Genomic DNA, 17,115 nt, shown 5'->3' on the forward strand with positions numbered 1-17,115 from the left:
CAGGACACTGCAGAGGGGCAGACAGATCTCCCCGCCTTGCACAGCTGCGCGTCACAGTCACCGGGCAGAAACCGCATCCACTTCTAAGGATTAAGCTCGAGCATCTCCCTATGATCCCCCAGGACAGACCAGTGGATTTTTATCATTTGCTCAGCTGTTATATTTTATATATAAAGTGATATTTTTTGTTCATTTAGTTGTTATTTTTACTTGCTAAGGGCGAAGCAAGCATTCATTCTGAATTGTTCAGAACCTGGATACAAAGAATCCCTAAGTAAATAAACTCGGTGCTGGTAAAGTGTTCTCAGAAACATCTCAGAGATTATATTTAGAATTTTTATTGATACCTGCCTGGTATCAATAATGAAATACCGTTTGCATTAGGGAAGCCACAATAAAAATGTAGATGAATCAGAACTAGACAGACATACCATAGCTGAAAGATACAATAAAACATCCTGAAGGTAACTGCAGGGGCAATGGAGCACAGAGACCAGCATTGTTCATGGATATGAATGCATGATCTCTCACAAGACTGCCTTAGACACACTGACTGACTCAATGGCATTGTACTGTGGTGCTCAATACAAATTTGTGTGTTTTGCAGTGCAAAGGCAGGAGCTGAAATGATATGAAAATTAGGGAGGTACACATTTGCAATGATGCAAAAATGAGAAAAGGAAGCATAGGATTCCATGGGCAATAAAGAAATCGATGCAAACGGGAAAATACCATGCTGGAAACAAGCTTTTTTGGCTGGAAGGTTGCCCCTTTTTTTTTCCACAGCCTGCACTGGTATACAGTCCTTCAGCATAAATGGGGTTTTAAGACACCTCTGAAGATTGCCTAGTCCAGTGCTATACTCAAAATATGATCAGCTAGTACAGGCTGCCCCAGAGCACATCCAGTACAGTTTTAAATACCAACAGGGATGGAGAACCCACAACTTTTCCTGGCAATCTATTCAGCATTTAAACACCTCACAGCATAAAAATGTTTCTTGATATTCAGAGTGAACTTCCCCTGCTACAGTTTGTGCACATTGCATCTGGTCCTGTCACTGAAATGAGTCTGGCTCCCCCATCAGATACTTATACACATTGATAAAGTTCCCTCCAAGCCTTCTCTTCTACAAGCTAGACAGTCCCAGCCATTTCACTCCCAATCCCTTACCAGATACCCCAATCCCTTATCATCTTTGAGAAAAAAAAAAAAAAAGACCTAAGGAACTACAGACCAGCGTAGTCAGTCTCAGTGTCTGTCAAGATCATGGAGCAGATTCCCCTAGAAACTATTAGAAGGCACATGGAAAACAAGAAGGTGATTGGTGACAGCCAAAATGACTTCACTAAGGGCAAATGGCACCTGACAAATCTACAGGTGGCCTTCTACAATGGGGTTACAGCTTTGGTGTGTGAGGGAAGAGTGACTGACATCATTTACCTGGACTTGTGCAAAGAATTGGCTTCCTGATTTCATGCATGAAACTTTGTGTCTAAACTGGACAGACATGAATTTGACAGAGGCACCAATTGGTGGACAAAGAATTGGCTGGATAGTGGCTTCACACTCAAGGAATTGTAGTCGGTGGCTTCACATCCAAGTGGAGGTGTACCTGAGGGATCAGTGTTGGAACCAAATCAGTTCAAGATTTTTACCAATTATATGTTTTGTACTTTCCTGTACCCCTTTCAATCCTACACATATAGACAGGTTTTGCTCTCAGTTTGTACTTCTGTTCTGAAAAGAGCAGACATCTATCCCAGCCACTGAGTGCTCACTGTCAGTAGGGTAGCCTGGCAAAGACCTGTCTAAACACATATCTACCAGGCAAGTGGATCCTTGTCCTCTGATTTAAAACTGGTAAGTGACCCAAGTGCTTTGATTTCTCTTCCACCTGATGCACTCAGCACCAGTAGCTGTTAGGATTCCATTGAAGACATTTTGCTTTTTTGTGATCCTGACAAGGAGAAACTACCACTTAATAATGAAAATCTGTTGCTGGTGATTCAGCTGATCTGGTATCAGAAGCCTTAATGTTTATGTCAGGTTTTCAGTGTAAAAGCTTCTGTGAAAGAACCAGCTAGGACAGTTCATATCTACCAGACTAAGCCAAAGCATATTTATAAATTCTGCCATATTAACTTATTCCTAAAGATGTTGGACTGGGGTCTGAAAGGGTTCAATGAATGTATCATACATATGTTTATGACAGTAAATTGTTCTTTGAGTGAGCAGGGCTTTTTTCCACCATGAGAAAATGGTTTCTGTTATCAAGTATTTTATCCAGCTTATGTCACATCCTGGTTGGCCTTCACTGCAACGAGTAGATAAAGCCTATGCCAGTGGGAGCATTCTCTAGCTAAGCCATACCAGCACAGTGAAACTAGACTTATATTTTAGTGCTCTGACTGATTTTAATTCTAGCTTAGGGCAAAGACCTCCCCCCCATACATTATTAGTATAAGTGTTAGCATGCATTATTAATGTAGGTGCTAGCAAGAGCACTTCAGGGTCAACTGCTGATTTGTGACTTAATTTGAATTCAAAACTTCACTGAGTTGAAGTGAATTTTTTTTTTACACATGAATAGGAGTCTGGTTGGGAGCAACACTTGGTTTCTTCCAGACAGTTAGTAAAGACAACTGCCCAGTTAGGGATCCATGGGTATTGCCACAGCAGGTCAGTGCAAGCAGTCCAATATCCTGACTGCCATATTAGTAATTCTCAAACATTTCAAAGACAGATAAAAAACTCCCTAATTTTATGGAATAATCTGCTCAACAGTGGCAATCTCTTTCTGACTTCAGACAGTAGCTGGTGTATAGCCTGAAGTATCAGGCTTTATTTGAAAAAATATTAATTTTTAGCAATTATGAAAAATTCATAAACATTAAATTCTCATCTAATATTACTGTGGACCCTGATCACATCTGTTTTTTTCTTAATTATATACTATAACAGTAGACTTTAAAAGTTACATTCAGATTATGTGAAAACTTTGTTTAGAAATATTTCCTTTGATCTGCTTCAGTAATACCAGGGCCAGTTTTATAAGTAGAGATAGTATCTTCTAATAGACCCAGCTGATTCTGTTGGAAAAAAACCCAGTGTTCACACATTACTTTTTCCAACTACTTGGTTGGTTAAACAAGATTCCTACCTACAAAACTTGTCTTGCCTATACCTTAAAAAAAAGTCAGCTACAGTAACTCTTTCCCTTCTAAAAGTATTGTTATTCATTTGCATTATCTGATGCCAGCCTGCACTTAAGGATCTGTTTCCACATGATTTAATAAACATGTTAATTCTGGATTGACACAAAGAGAAACTGTCACTCTCAATAGCAAACATTATTTTCTCAGGAGTGGTTGAAATGTTAGGGGGGAGCTACTTGGCACTTGCAAGCTGATTTGGCTGGAAAAAGAGCTCTTGGCAGATGTTTCCTTTCCAAGGATTCCCCCCTTCCCCCAGTTTTTCATCTCCTAATGTTTGGTTCTGCCTTTCTGGCACGGCTCATACAAACTCTGTCACTTGGCCATGGCTGCAGGCGTGCATACAGCAGTATTTCCCCCTTTCTGGGTCGAAAAGCACACCACAGTTATCACTTAATTACAAAGTGGGACAAGACCCAGGGGTATCTATCTCTTTCTCCTTCCTCTTGCTTCCCAAATCTCATGCAAAGTACAGCAACACTCTGCACAGAGGTGCCAGCTGCGATGATCAGGGGACCTAGTTTTGTGAAAAAAATGACATCATCAATCGCTCCTTTGCAGGAATGCATAGTACACCTCCATGCACCTCAGGAAGCAGGGGAGCAAGCTGAAGCAGACAGAGAATGGTCTGTGGGCCTCCTCAGCACTCTAGCTGACCAGCAGGAACAGGCAATAAAAATCAGAATCTGGAGAAGACATGATTAATGATGTCAGGCTCCCATATGGACATTCACTTCCTGTTGGTCAGTCTACAGGCCGTGTCCTTGTATACAGTGAACAGAAATGAAGGGACAGGAGAGATGAAAGCTTGCCAGAGTCACAAAAAGAGTGCCACCTTGAGCCTCTTCCCATTATTGGTTCTGCTCTACTGGACAAGACAATGTAGAAAAGGTGAGGGACATTTCCAAGCTGGTTTGCTGTTTAGGGGCTGAGGTACAGTACTCAGGCTGACTTTGTGGGGAAGAACCCCAACATTCTTGGCCGCACAGCGCACACCTCATTGCTAGGTGGGCACTCAGGCTGGCAGGATCATGCACTACTGCCCAGCCCACTATCTCAGCTCTTCCCACATCCAGTGGGAATGTTTTGAACCTGAGCTACAGCATGCAGATAGAATAAATGTGGGTCGTGCGTACACAAGCCCGTTTGTGTCCCTGTTCCTAACCTCACCGTGCACATGTAACATTAGACATGTGCAGAGATCAGCAAAAAGAGCTGTGGGAAAAGCAGATCCACAAGGCTGAAAACACAGGTTAGAATACACTTCTGCAATGGGAGTGGCTATGCATCTCAAGTCTTTGCTTGGAAGAATAAACTTCATGTTCAACCAGTTTACCCAGAAAAGGCATTACCCTATGTGTATCACCAAATCTCTTGTAAGATAATTTGACACCATTAAATCCACAACACTAAAGCTCCAGACTAAAGGGCCCACAGATCTTGGGAAAACTCTGGGTGAAAGCTGAGATTTTTCTTCTCCCTTACTAACATTTTTGTGCCTCCCTTTCAAACCACTTCACATGTACATACAGCTTTTCTACCCAGTCTGACCTCTGGGGAGGGAAGGGATTTTTCCAAGGGACATAATTTCTGGAATAAGAGGTGATAAATAGACTATTGATAAATAGACTATTGATGGTAAGGCTTAAGCAGAGAATGATATTGGGTTCCTGTCTCCCCCTCACCCCTGGCATTACCTCAATGAAACACTCTGGCTTACTTTTCAAGCTTGGAGGAAGAGAGAAGCTGTGAGCTCTTTGTCATACTGTTGAAAGAAGCTAAAAGGTTTTCTCTATGTGAAAGAAAATGGTTAGGGGATCCAGACTTGGGGAGAGGATGCATAATTTAGTTTGCAGCTAAAAGCCCCTATAATGCAGAATGTTTTTCTAAAAAACAGTTTAAAAAAGTCTGCTCAAGCCCTGAATCTAAGGCAAAACCTTCTGAAAAAATTGGTGGGGAATGACAGAGAGATTATATCCTCACCCTGTCTTCTTGGTATACAGTCTAAAACAGAAGTCTAACGTTGTAGTCTTGTCCTTTCTCTAGTTCTCTGTCCAAAACTTTTGATCTTGAGATTTCAGCTTAAGGCACTTTTATTTCTCAAGGCCTTTGAACACTCTATCTGAGGAAGAAAGATTTTGATTTGTTCCAATGAGACAAGCTCACTCATTATTTTTAAATTTCTTTTCACACAAACTGTCAAAGCATCTTCTAGGCAAGCCCTGATTTTCTTTTCATTTTTAATAAGAAAGAAGGCTATGATAGACAACAAGTAATCTTAATTCTACAGTAAATGTTTTTCTTACCAAAATAATGTCAAGTACACTTTAACTTATATTTACTCAACTACATATATACACACTATTTCAGCTATTTCAGCACCACGAGCTATGCCAACAACTTGACTGAAAAAATTGAAAAAAATTAAAATCTTGAGTAGCATCGCAAGAAAGTCAGTTAAAATTCACGCAACGAAGTTCTCCGAGCTCCGGGGTAAAGACGTGAAGCATTTTCTTAAGAACTTCGTCTCGTCACCGGGAGAAGGAGAATCCCTCTGGCCGCCTTCCCGTTATGCCAGCAGGCACGGCATGGCCAGCAGGCTGCCGTGTGGTTTTATGGCAGGAAAGAGAAACTTTTGTGGAGGGAAACCGCTTGAGATCCTGCGGGGACGGCCGGTGCTTTGACCTGGACCTTGCAAAGCGGGAGAAGGCTCGAGATCCAGCCCGGCACAGCGCTTGGGAGCCGAGCGGCCCCGGGGCAGGGGCCGGGCCGTGTGGCGGGGGTCACCCGCCGCCTGACACCTCCCGCCACGGGTGCTTAGCGCCCCTCGCCGCCCCGGCCCCGCCGCACACGGCGCTCGGCGGAGCGTCCCGGCGTCCGCCCCTCCCGCCCCCGCCCTCCCTCCCGCGGCACCGGCTCCCCCACCGCCTCCGCCTTCGCCTCCGCGGCCCGGCCGGCGGCGCTACCCAGGATGCTCCGCGCCGGCGCAGGCGCGGCCGCTCAGGAAGAGGAAAATGGCATAAACAACCCCGAGCGCCGGGACCGCTGAGGAGGAGGAGGCGCCGCCGCCCCGGGCCGCGCGGCCCCTTTAAGAGGCGCGGAGTCGCCCCCTCCTCCTCCTCCTGCCCCTTCCGGAGCCGGACCCGGGGTGACGGCGGTCCCCGCGCCCCTTCCCCCTGCCCGCCCCCTTCCCCATGGTGCCGACCCCGGCGGCGGGGCGGTTGCCATGAACAGCAGCGGCCTGCCCTGCTCGTCGCCGTCGCCGGTGGTGGGGCCGCCGCCGGGGGCGGGGGTCGGCGTGGCGGGTCCGGCGGCCGGCGGGGCGGGGGCCGGCGGCGGCGGGGCCGTGAAGCTGAAGTTCTGCCGCTACTACGCCAAGGACAAGACCTGCTTCTACGGCGAGGAGTGCCAGTTCCTGCATGAGGAGCCGGGCGCCGGCCCGGGGCCCGCCGCACCCCCCCTCGGCGGGCTCCCGCTCGGCATCCCCCCACCCGCCGCCGCCGCCGGGCCGGGCTACTCGGCTCACGGGGCCAGCTCGGGCCCGGCGGCAGCGGTGGTGGGGCCTAAGAAAGCCGAGCTGGGGGCGGGAGGCGGCGGAGGCGGTGGCGGCGGCGGGGGGCTGGATGGCCCGCGGCTGGCGAGTGAGTGCGGCGGGGCGGCCCGGGGGTGCGGTGCGGTGGGCTGGGGGGCGCTGCCGGGAGCGGGCGGCGGGCGGCGCGGTGCTCCTCATCCCCGACACGCCGCGGTGCTGCCGGAAACAAATAACAACTGCCATGGTGGTGGCGGGGGACCCCGGGCCGCCCGCCCGGCTGCGGCCGTCCCGGGTGGGTGGACGGGGCTGGGCTGGCTGCCCGAAGGAGACCCGGCCCGCACCGATGGGAAGGAGCGGGCAGGTGTTTGTGGGAGGGGGTTCCTCCTGGGTGGCTTTAAAGGGGCTCCCGGGCAGCTGTCCATCCGTCCCTCTAGCGCTAGGATTGGTGTAGGTTCGCAGGTATTCCCTGCCCGAAGTCAGGCTGGGAGCAGGGAGGCAGCGCTTTCCCGAGCGGCACCCTTGGATGGGCTCTTCCGAGCAGCGTGTATTGAGTGTCGGCTCTTGGAAGTTTGAAATGCTCCAGTTGAAATTACGAAAAAAAATTTTATAAATTACGATTCACTTCATCATGAGAAGAATTGCATTATGTTGAGGGTGGCAGAGCATTGGAACAGGCTGCCCAAGGAGATTATGGAGTCTCCCTGTCTGGAAACATTCAAACCCCACCTGGACGGATTTCTGTGTAACCTGCTGTAGGTGATCCTGCCTTGGCAGGGCGATTGAGCTAGATGATCCCCAGATCCCTTCCAACCCCAGTGTTACTATGATTCTGTGATAGGTGTCTCTGTTATTTACTACTGTGAGCAGAAATTGTCTCAGAATCTTTTTTTGAGGTTTTCCAGCCCTTATGCGCAGCCCATTTTCAGATGGTGAGAGTTCAGGTAGCTTGTGTGTCATGCAGAGCTGCCCTGCTGTTGCTGCTTGGTGTTGCATCCCCCTGATGTGCAGGCCGATAGTTAGATGGAGCTTGCAGTGAACTGATTTTAATAACCATTTGTTTTGTAGGTGAAGCAGCATTTGGCAGGCTAGGAAAACATGCTCCTTGAGAAAAGCAGTGCCTCTTTACATGAGTATATCCAGCTTGGCTGCATTATTGATTTTTGACACAAACACGGCATTTATTTACATTAAATGCTTTAGCTACTAAATGGTCATAACCATATTTTTTCTGAAATTAAGATGCAACCATGCTGAACACCCTGTATGTAGGTTTTTAGTGCTTGATAAATCTTTCAGGGTCCTGCAGCTGTTGTTTTGCCAGGTGTGGTGAGCTTGTGCTGCTGAGTGTTATCTCTGTAGTTGGTAGCTTCTCAGTGTCTTGCATTAACACAACACTGTTATGTCTCCCCTTTCACGAGGAGCCTTTAATATACCAGTGCGTAAGGCTTTCTATTAAAAGTCTTCCAGATTTTTGTTGAACTTAAGTTATTCAAGCTGAAGGCTCTCTTGCCTTTTTTTTTTTTAATTAAGCAGAAACATGTTGGAGTGATTCAGCAGCAATAAGTCAATCTTTGTTAATTTTTCGTTTGGACGGAGTTTGGTGTGAAACACACCTTTTCCCTGTGGGAAAGAAAATGCTTAGGGGATTCAGACTTGGGGAGAGGCTGCATAATTTAGTTTGCAGCTAAAAGCTCCTATGTGAAGGATGCTCTTCTAAGAAACAGTTTAAAAAATTGCCTAAGCCCTGAATCCAAGGCAAAAACCATCAGTGTTTGTGTGTGCTTGGGGGTTGATATTGCTGAGCAGTTAAATGATTTGAAACACTTGCTTCCATTGAACATGCTTGCTGCAGTTGTACCCAGTTGAGGAGTGGGGGCACCAAGAAGGGAGAAACCCGCTATGATGCTGTCAGTGGCTGCCTGCTGGGAAGGCCACGTCCCTTGTTGTAGGGGGCAAAAGCTTCCACTGGTGGATTTTGAAGGACACTAGCTAGGAAAAAGAGCCCAGAAACAAAGGACAGGGAAATTAAAGTTGAAAGCCAGGAAATGGGCCTAATCTCACTTCTAAACTTCGGTTTGGGATGCATTTGTGAAAAAAATAAGGAAAATAATCCTTCAAAATCTGAAGTTGATAGATGTAGGTACTGACAGGCTAGTATCTAAATTCCTTGCCTTGCTGATGGCCTCTGGTGTTAACAGTATGATTTACAAGTGGATGGAATGAAAGTTTTATTTCTGTGCATGTAGGAAGTAAGACACAAAGTCATATTAAAAAAGTTCTGAAGTTAAGAATATGAAAGTGGAAATTGCCAAAAATCACCTGCCTGTACAGTCACTGCCTGTCTAATTCAGAAGTATTTGGTAGTCTTAAGGTGACTGTGGATGCCACCTTTTCCTGTTCCTTTCTCACTGGACACCAGCCTCATTCAGTGCACAGAGGAGATAATGCTCATTGACTAATTAACTGGGTAGTCCTATTTATTGTTAAAAGTGGGTCAGTGCCTCATTCTAACATGCGTGTTACTCTAATCCTGCTTTGACTACAGGATTATTAATTTACTTATAGGTTTTTCTGTGGTAATCACAAGGGCTCCCCAAATACCAACTTATTTTCACCACATGGGTGGTAAGAATGTTGAGTGATGAGGAGATGGTGAGCAGTGAAAAGGCAAGAAATATTCCAGTGTGGAAGTATTCCACTATTAGAGTATGAAGGGGAATGAGCAGCTGACATCCTCAGAGCTAACCAGGAGGAGTGTCTCAGGTGATGTGTAGTTAAGCTATTCTATGCCCATAGATGTTTGTGGCACTAACATACGAGATTTCCAGAAGTGATCAGATAGTCTTGGAAGAAAACTCTCCTTGGGATTATTAAATACAAAAAAATCCCCATCTCTGGATCAGACTCATCTTCCCCTACATATGTATGGCTGAAAGCCTGCTGGGAAATCCTGCTTTATCCTTGTCTCATACTTATGCTTTTGTCCACATAGCTACTGCTGTCCAATGTCAGAGCTGATGAGGTATTTGGCTTAATGTGGCTTTGGCTTGATGGTGTGGATTTTTGTGTTCCTGGGGGGCAATGCTGACCGTGCCCATGAGCTCCAGCCACTTTCAGAAGGCAGCGCTGCTGCTCACTGCCCCCAGACCATTTGACATGGAGCACGTGTTCAAAGCACCATTTCTGTCTCTTCCATCGGAGTTGAGTGCTCAGCTTTCTGCGTGGTTCACCTCCCAAGAGTAAGGTGGCCAGCTGACTGCATGCAGAATAGGGAATATAGTTGATATTGCCTATCTAAAATTTTACTTAAAAACATTAATCCTTTTTACATAGAACTTCTGTGACAAAATAAGGGGGAAAGGCAAAGAATGCATTTTCTCCAAATTTGGTAGCTACTTAAATTTGCTCGTGGTGCTTTTCTAATAGATGTATGTCCCACATGCCTAAAGGCTAGAGAAGAAGCAGAGGTGGAGGAATGACCGGTACTTCCTTTTTGGGAGAAAAGTTATGCTTAACAGGGCTTAAAAGAGTAGCTTATGGAAGGGAGAGCATGGTAGCATGAAGAATTTCTCTTCTTGTATGTGCCCTCTGTTCTCTGTGGCACTTTGCAGCTTCTGTAAGCAGCAGACCAGCAGCCTGCTTTGCTGCATGCTGTGGGCTTGTTCCTAGGCTGCCAGTCCTTCTCAGTGCTGCCTGAGGAAAGGTTTAGAGGGAAGTGTTGTGGTATTAAAATGTATCATGCCTAGACCTAGGTCAGATAAGTTAAAGTTGCATGAACAACTGTCATTGTATTTGTTAGCTTTCAGGTAGTTGAACAGGTGTAGTATTCTTTTGCATGTAGATCTCATATTATATATTGATAGGTACAAGCTGAAGTATGGCTCCAGACGTTTGCTAATTTCTGCCCTAATTTTGCTGTGAAGTTTGTAATACATAGTACTCACTCTTTCTTCTGGCTTCTGATTCCTGTAAAACACTGGGCTGCCGAGCTGAGGAGGGCCGGATGTGCTCTGGGCCCAGTGGCTGCCTGTGAGGAGCTGGCCACAGCAGCAGTGCTGCTGCTGCTGTGTGAGTTTCCAGTGCCAGAGCCTAGCCCACCCTCTCACTGTGACATGTTTGCATCTGGTTCTCTGCTAGGAAGCCTTTTGCAAAAGCCCTCCTAGGAAATCTGTAGTTGGAAGACAGGTCTGTGTTTCTGCAAGGTGGTGTTTTTCTATGGCTGCTGAGAACAGCCCATCTGTGAATGGACTTTATTGCCAGCCTGCGAGAAGGTGGAAAGGATATCAAGACTTGGCATGTGTTGGGTTGGCCTAATAAAAGCATGATGTTTGTTTTCACAGCCCTAATAAAAGCATTATTTCTGTTTTCACAGCCAACCATCTGCATGTTGTGTCCAGTCAGGGCAGTAGTGGCCACTGCTGTAGCAATTCCATATGCAATTGCTCCATGTTTGGTTTAGTGAGCATTTCAGCTTAGGTTTTGGGACATCCCTAAATACACTAGGCTTGGAGTGGAAAGACGTAGACATTTGTGAATGTTCTGGTTTTTAAAGGGTGCTTGATTCTTTACCAGTACACTTCTTTTTAAACAAGATGAAGCAGCTGACACTGAAAAAAATGGAAAGATAGCTATTCATCAAAACTCATGCTAAAGGTATTCTGTTGGATTACATTTCTTAATGCAGTGAAAGTGGTCAGGTTTATTCTAAATGTGGATTTTTCTTATCTTTGGTAGTATTTCAGTATTTATAAGTTGAAGTGTTTGAAAGCAGTTATATGAAACTTTTAAGTACAAGTATAGTTGCAGTATGTCACATACTTTTTGCTTTTCCTGGGGTTTGTTTCTTCTCCACTTGTGTTATACACGTTATAGTAAAGGTGTATGCTTGAGAATTCTTTTTCCAAATGTGTTTGTGCTTTCTGTGAGTGATGCTATATTAGTTGTGTACCTCACTTGGAGTTTTTTTCCTTTGGAGGTACTTCCCTCTTTAATTTTCATTATGCCTTTTCTGGGAGTTGGCAGATCATACAATTTTCTTGATACCTTGTTTTGCTCTGAATATCTTTAAGAAATGGGAAAAAATTCTTAGCATTAAGAGACCAATACAATTGAGAATTGAAGAGTAAAACCAATAACGTCTTATAGAAGCATGAGAGGAAATGAAAGTTACTGAGTTCACTTAATCACTTTTTGTCTTGTATGTCAGCTCCAGAAATTGGGCAATTAGACATAGGTTTTCTTTTTGCTTTTATTTTTTTAACAGAGTCACAGAATATTCTGAGTTGGAAGGGACCCACGAGGCTCTGTTAAGTGAAGGGCCCATAGGAGGAAAATGATTTGGGAGAGCTAAGGAAAAAGAAAGAGAAGGAAAATTTTCTCAATCTGAAAAGTTATTTGAGATTTTTAGGGCAGTGAAACTTAAAAAAATTGCACTGTTAATTTGCTTTCATTTTATCTGCTTATATACCTCATGATTTTTCCTTATTGCATAGGAAATCATTCAGAGTTCAGATATTTCACAAGAATTGTGGATATCTGAGGAGTATTGGTAACTACTTGTTTCTGGTAGGACCCATCCTGTGTTGGGTATTGAAGAATACTGTAGCACTATTACTCTTGTCATTGTTTTCTGTCTTCAAAGGCAAACAAGGAAAGGAGTGTGATTATGGGGGTAGTTGTTATAGGAGCAAACTCTCTGCTATATCTTAGTTATGGGAAGCTTGTTTTTCAAGACTGAGGACATCCCTATTTAATTTCTGTTTAGCAGGCATTAGAAACTGATTTTTTTTTTTAGGTATTGCTGTAGGAGTGGGCCTTCAGGAATGATTTGAATGTCCAGAAAGTAGTGACTCTGAGGATTAGCTCAGAAAGGTTTCCATGTGTAAGGAACCAGCTAGAAGCAAATTTAGACTGTTGTGGGTGAAGTGGGCAAATGGTAAGTGAGGCTAGGGTGATAGACACAAGCATTTCCATAGAACCTCCAAGGCAGAAAAATAATCTTGGTTGTGAGGCAGCTGTTGAAAAGGGGTCAGTGCAGGGATTTAGATAGTAAGCTGATGTGGCTGATGTTTTCCTGATTTGTTGCTTTTGAGTAAAGATATTATGCTTTCTGCCATCAGAAAAATGGTGTGGTGAATCCCTGTGTGTGTATGGGCACGAGTTGAAATTGATCACACTTGTGTGTGTGTAGGCTTCATGAGTAGTCAAAAAACTTCCAATCATGTGGTTGCCTTGTTTGGTTCTCAAAGATATTTTGTGCTTAGAACTTACTTGTATTTTTTAATTTGCTTTTTAACAGCCTTTTACTCCTGACCTTTTTAAAATTTGAGAATAGAGCTATAGAAACAAAGCAAATATATATAAAAGTGAGAGCAGAGACCTAGATTATACAAGTTGTTGTCAAAGTGGTCATACAATGTATGATTCCTGTAGTTTATGGATAGTCTCTCAACTTCAGTTGGTCTGCTGCTGAGGCAAATGTCAGGAAGACTTTTCCTTTCTTTTGTGCATTCTCCTGTCTCCTGTGAAAAATATCCTTATGTTCTCTTCAGGTTATCTGCACCTGCTTCTTGCAAATTATTTTTATAAAAAGTTGAGTTTTAGTTGGAGGCTATTAAAACAAAAGCTTAAATGTTTGAAAAAATTGATGCAGTTTATTGAATAGTTCAATGCAATTTTTTTAGGAATTGTGAGGGTGATCGTGGAGAGGGTGAGCTCTGAAAGCTATGGTATTAAGTAATTGTATCACTTTAAATTGCTGTTTCTGATAACAGAATAGTTCTGTTTACTCTTTTGAGAAAGTATCAACTTTAATTTTTATTATCACTGTGCTTTTGGATTTGGTCCATGAGGAGGAGTGCAGCTGCTCTGGACTCTGTAAAAAGACTTTTACAGAGCAGAAGGATGGCACCTATGCTGTTTTTCTGTCTTCTTCAGATGCTTTATCAGATGCTTCTATGATATGTGAGGTATATAAAAAAAGACAGCCCAGCCATTTACTATTATGGTAAAGATAGCTGTTTTCCTTTGCTTGCCCATGAATATCTTGTGGCTTAGTGGGGGTGTTTGTAAATAAGGCAGCATTTCCCAAACTGTTTTGCTTCCTGTCTGCCTTTCAGCCAACTTGGTTCACTTGTGCTGTCCTCCCTCTGACTGCAGTCTGTCACAGTGTGCTTTGCTTTCATTTTTGCCTCTCGTGCCTGGAAGCATCGTTCATTTTCTTTGTCTGGTGCCTCTATTTCAGGGATTCCTAGTCTGTGTTTCAGCCACGTTGCATTAAATGAGAGAGGCATAAGAGCAGTGGAGAATCCAGTTTCCCTAGCAGGTTCCAAGTAGGAGCACTGTGGAGAAAATAGCACTGAGGTGTGCAAGTGAGGTTAGCACCAGCAGCACAGGATTTCCTGGTGTACAGAAATGTACATGTCAGTACAGAAAGAAAAATAAATGTAAGCTCCTCTGACACCTTGGTGCTTCTGGGTGACCAAAAGGACACAAATCTTAAATTACTTAGATAAGCTTTGTATAAATGTTTTATTGTTTTTGTCTCAATATTAGGATAGCTATCTCTGTAAATTCCTCTGGAGATATGGCACTGTAGTTTTTTACTGCTTTATATCTAGCTGAGATAACACCTTGTCCTTAAGATGCTCATGTATGCAGTGAACCTATGATTCAGTTTACCAGCATGTGAAAAGTGCACTGTTGCTGTGCTGAAAGTTTAAATCAAGATAATATATTAACTTTTTACTTGGCCTAAAAATAATTGTACATTTAGAAAAAAAATACTAATAGCAAAATGAATCATTTGAATCCATGTTTTATTACCTTGCCAGAAATCTTTAAAATATTGTTTTGAAAATTGTCAGCTAAATCTGTTGTGGCCTTGCTTTACCCATTCACTTTAGTGGTAATATACCACATTATTGGAAAGGATCCTTTCTTGTATTACGAACAGTGTCTGAGATCATCAGTGCTGATACTGGGTTCATAAAAGAAGTAGTCTAGGATAATGCAATATTTGTTTAGTGAAATCACAGAATGAAAGTATCAAAAATCTTTTCAGTTATCATTAGTGTTCTGACAGTGGTAGTGTTAGACAAGGCAAGCGTTAAACTAAAATTCACTGGAACTGACTCCTTCAGTTGAAGCGCATGTGTTGTGTTCATGGCGGTACTACTCAAGCACTTAAGCTGTGATGAGATACTTTGTTTCTGAAAAATGTCATTGTAATGGGTAAGGCAAAAGTAACTATCTAACTATCTTTCTTTTTTTTTTCTTCTTTGGTGTCTGCATCTGGCAGGAAGCCTACTTTCTGCTAAAATTCTGTGGGAGAGGAATTATATAAGAAGATATTTATTTTTAATTGCACTTGTCACATTAAGCTGCAGTGTTACTCACCAAGCAAGAAAAGTATTAGATAATGTGTATAAAAAGTAGAAAATTTTGTCTTAATTTCTCAAGACGTTCTATTTAATTTCTTTCCAGAATTGCCAGGATGTACCTTCTGTCTTGAATATTGATGGAATTCAGAAACTTGTTCTGTTTTCACACAGCTGCTTACATAACGTGTTACCATTTTTTTCCCCCTCTGGATTCTTTGTTGTTTGCTTGTGCATCCGTCTTTACTCAGACCTGCCTGGTCAGCCTTTCTGCTTTTATCAGGAAGGGTTTTTTTCTGTCCAAGAAGAACCTGTATGGATTGTGCTGCTGCACAGCAGAAAGGCTTATTCCTTTAACAAAAAATAGCTAATTCAGGGTTTTCCTAAAATCGCCTAAACTTACTAAAGTTGTAATCAGTGTCTTAAAAGAGAAAAGACAGACATGAGAAGTTCATTGGTATTTTAATAGCATGGTGTATGGAATGTTTTAAAGTGTTTGCTTGCAATTGTACTATAGGAAAGATTTGGATGGATAAATGAAATGCAGGGACTGATGTGAATTAGTAAACACATAAAAATAAAAACTTTGAGGACTGGAGTTTTTTTTCCCCAGCCTAGGCTTACCCTTTCTTAATACCATACTGCTGTTGTGCTCAGTTCTGCAGACCTTTTATGGGTTGCTTATGATAAATAATTTTTCTCAACTTGTGGTCTTCAAGAAGCTGAATTTCTGTTTTGCTGAATGTTTGGCAGAAGGAGAAAGTTGTCTGCTTTTCATAGAGAAGGCCGGGTGGCAAATACAGTAAAAATGCTTTGGCTGTTCAGGTATTTGCTGGGCTATCAGCAGTGTAAAAGCTGAATGTCCCTTTGAACACAAATGGAGTATGTATTGAACACTTTTTTTTCACTCTGTAAGTAATGCAAGAATTACTTTTTTTGTCTTTTCTGCAGGCTTAATTTTCTTCTAATTGCTACATGGAAGTCAGTTTAAGGAAGCTAGTATTGAATTTTCTTTTGAAGGCAATAGTTATACTTGCCACTTTTAGACCATTCTGTTTTAAACAGGAGCTACTGCCAAGAAAACTCGTCAGCTCCAATGAGTGTACTTTTGCTGATTTTCTTTTGATTGCTCCTGTGGAATATGCTTTCTTGTGCTCTGAGTCCCTCTGCTAGCAGTATGTTTCTAGACAGTTTGGAAGAGGACAATAACAATCCTGGAGGACAGTAAAAAGAGGACAATAAAAAAGTTGCTGTGGTACCAGTGGAACTGAGCGCTGCGAAGGTGGGTCAGCACTGGAGTACAGCAATTTGTTGGAGTGGCACAAGGAGCTGATTGGTGTGGCCAAACCATAGCACTTCAGTACAGAGATGATAAAAGGAAATGTTCTTGAGTAGCTTCTGCTGTTTGAAGTGCCCTGTTAGATATCACTGTGCCAATAGCCTAAATTGTAGCTTTGAGCAGCTTTAAGTGTCTTGGATAGGCTGGTGTAACAAATAGCAGCAGTAGAAAGGCTGCAGTGTCAAAGATCCCAGCAGCAGCCTCAGCCTTGCTCAGCTCTGGGGTTGCTGCTGAATGCCTGCTCCTGCCTGCAGCTTGACCTGCCTGGCACTGAGGGTGTTTCAGCCAGAGCAGGAGCGGAGCACCTGGTGCTGTATCTGTGCCCTGGCAAGGTTATGTCACAGATTCAAGTGCTCTGTTTGGATATTGGGTGACTGAGCTGTACCACCTGTCTGGAGTTACTGCAGGCCAGCTCTGGGGTTTCTCAGTGTGGGAAAACTTGTCAGTTTTCATTTGTTCTTCCCAGTTTGAAGGATTTTGCATTTAGCTGTATTTGTTCAAGGGAGAAATGAAGGTGCCTGGATTCTCATGATGACTCTAGCATAGTGAGAAGCAGGAATAATAGTATTTTTCTTAATTCTTTAACAGAGCCTGAAGGATTTGGAAAGCTGATGGTGTCATCTGAGGGAGTATCTTGCTAGTTTGTCAAAT

General features: G+C 43.5%; 1 protein-coding gene across 6 annotated transcripts in view; it reads left to right on the top strand.

The window, feature by feature from the left end:
• Window positions 1–6,179: 6,179 nt before the first annotated feature.
• The window catches only part of PAN3 (poly(A) specific ribonuclease subunit PAN3), a 79,877-nt gene continuing 68,941 nt past the window's right edge, over window positions 6,180–17,115 (top strand). For 4 of the 6 annotated variants that reach the window (XM_074535273.1, XM_074535276.1, XM_074535274.1 and 1 more), the window contains exon 1: window positions 6,181–6,856. In XM_074535273.1, the coding sequence (XP_074391374.1) occupies window positions 6,442–6,856 (415 nt within the window). In that variant the 5' untranslated portion in view covers window positions 6,181–6,441. Of the gene's footprint in view, window positions 6,857–17,115 lie in introns of all 6 variants that reach the window. The other 2 variants (XR_012579009.1, XM_074535275.1) reach the window with 1 other exon arrangement.

This window comes from Zonotrichia albicollis, chromosome 2 (genome assembly GCF_047830755.1).
Source record: "Zonotrichia albicollis isolate bZonAlb1 chromosome 2, bZonAlb1.hap1, whole genome shotgun sequence".
Classification (NCBI taxonomy): domain Eukaryota; kingdom Metazoa; phylum Chordata; class Aves; order Passeriformes; family Passerellidae; genus Zonotrichia; species Zonotrichia albicollis.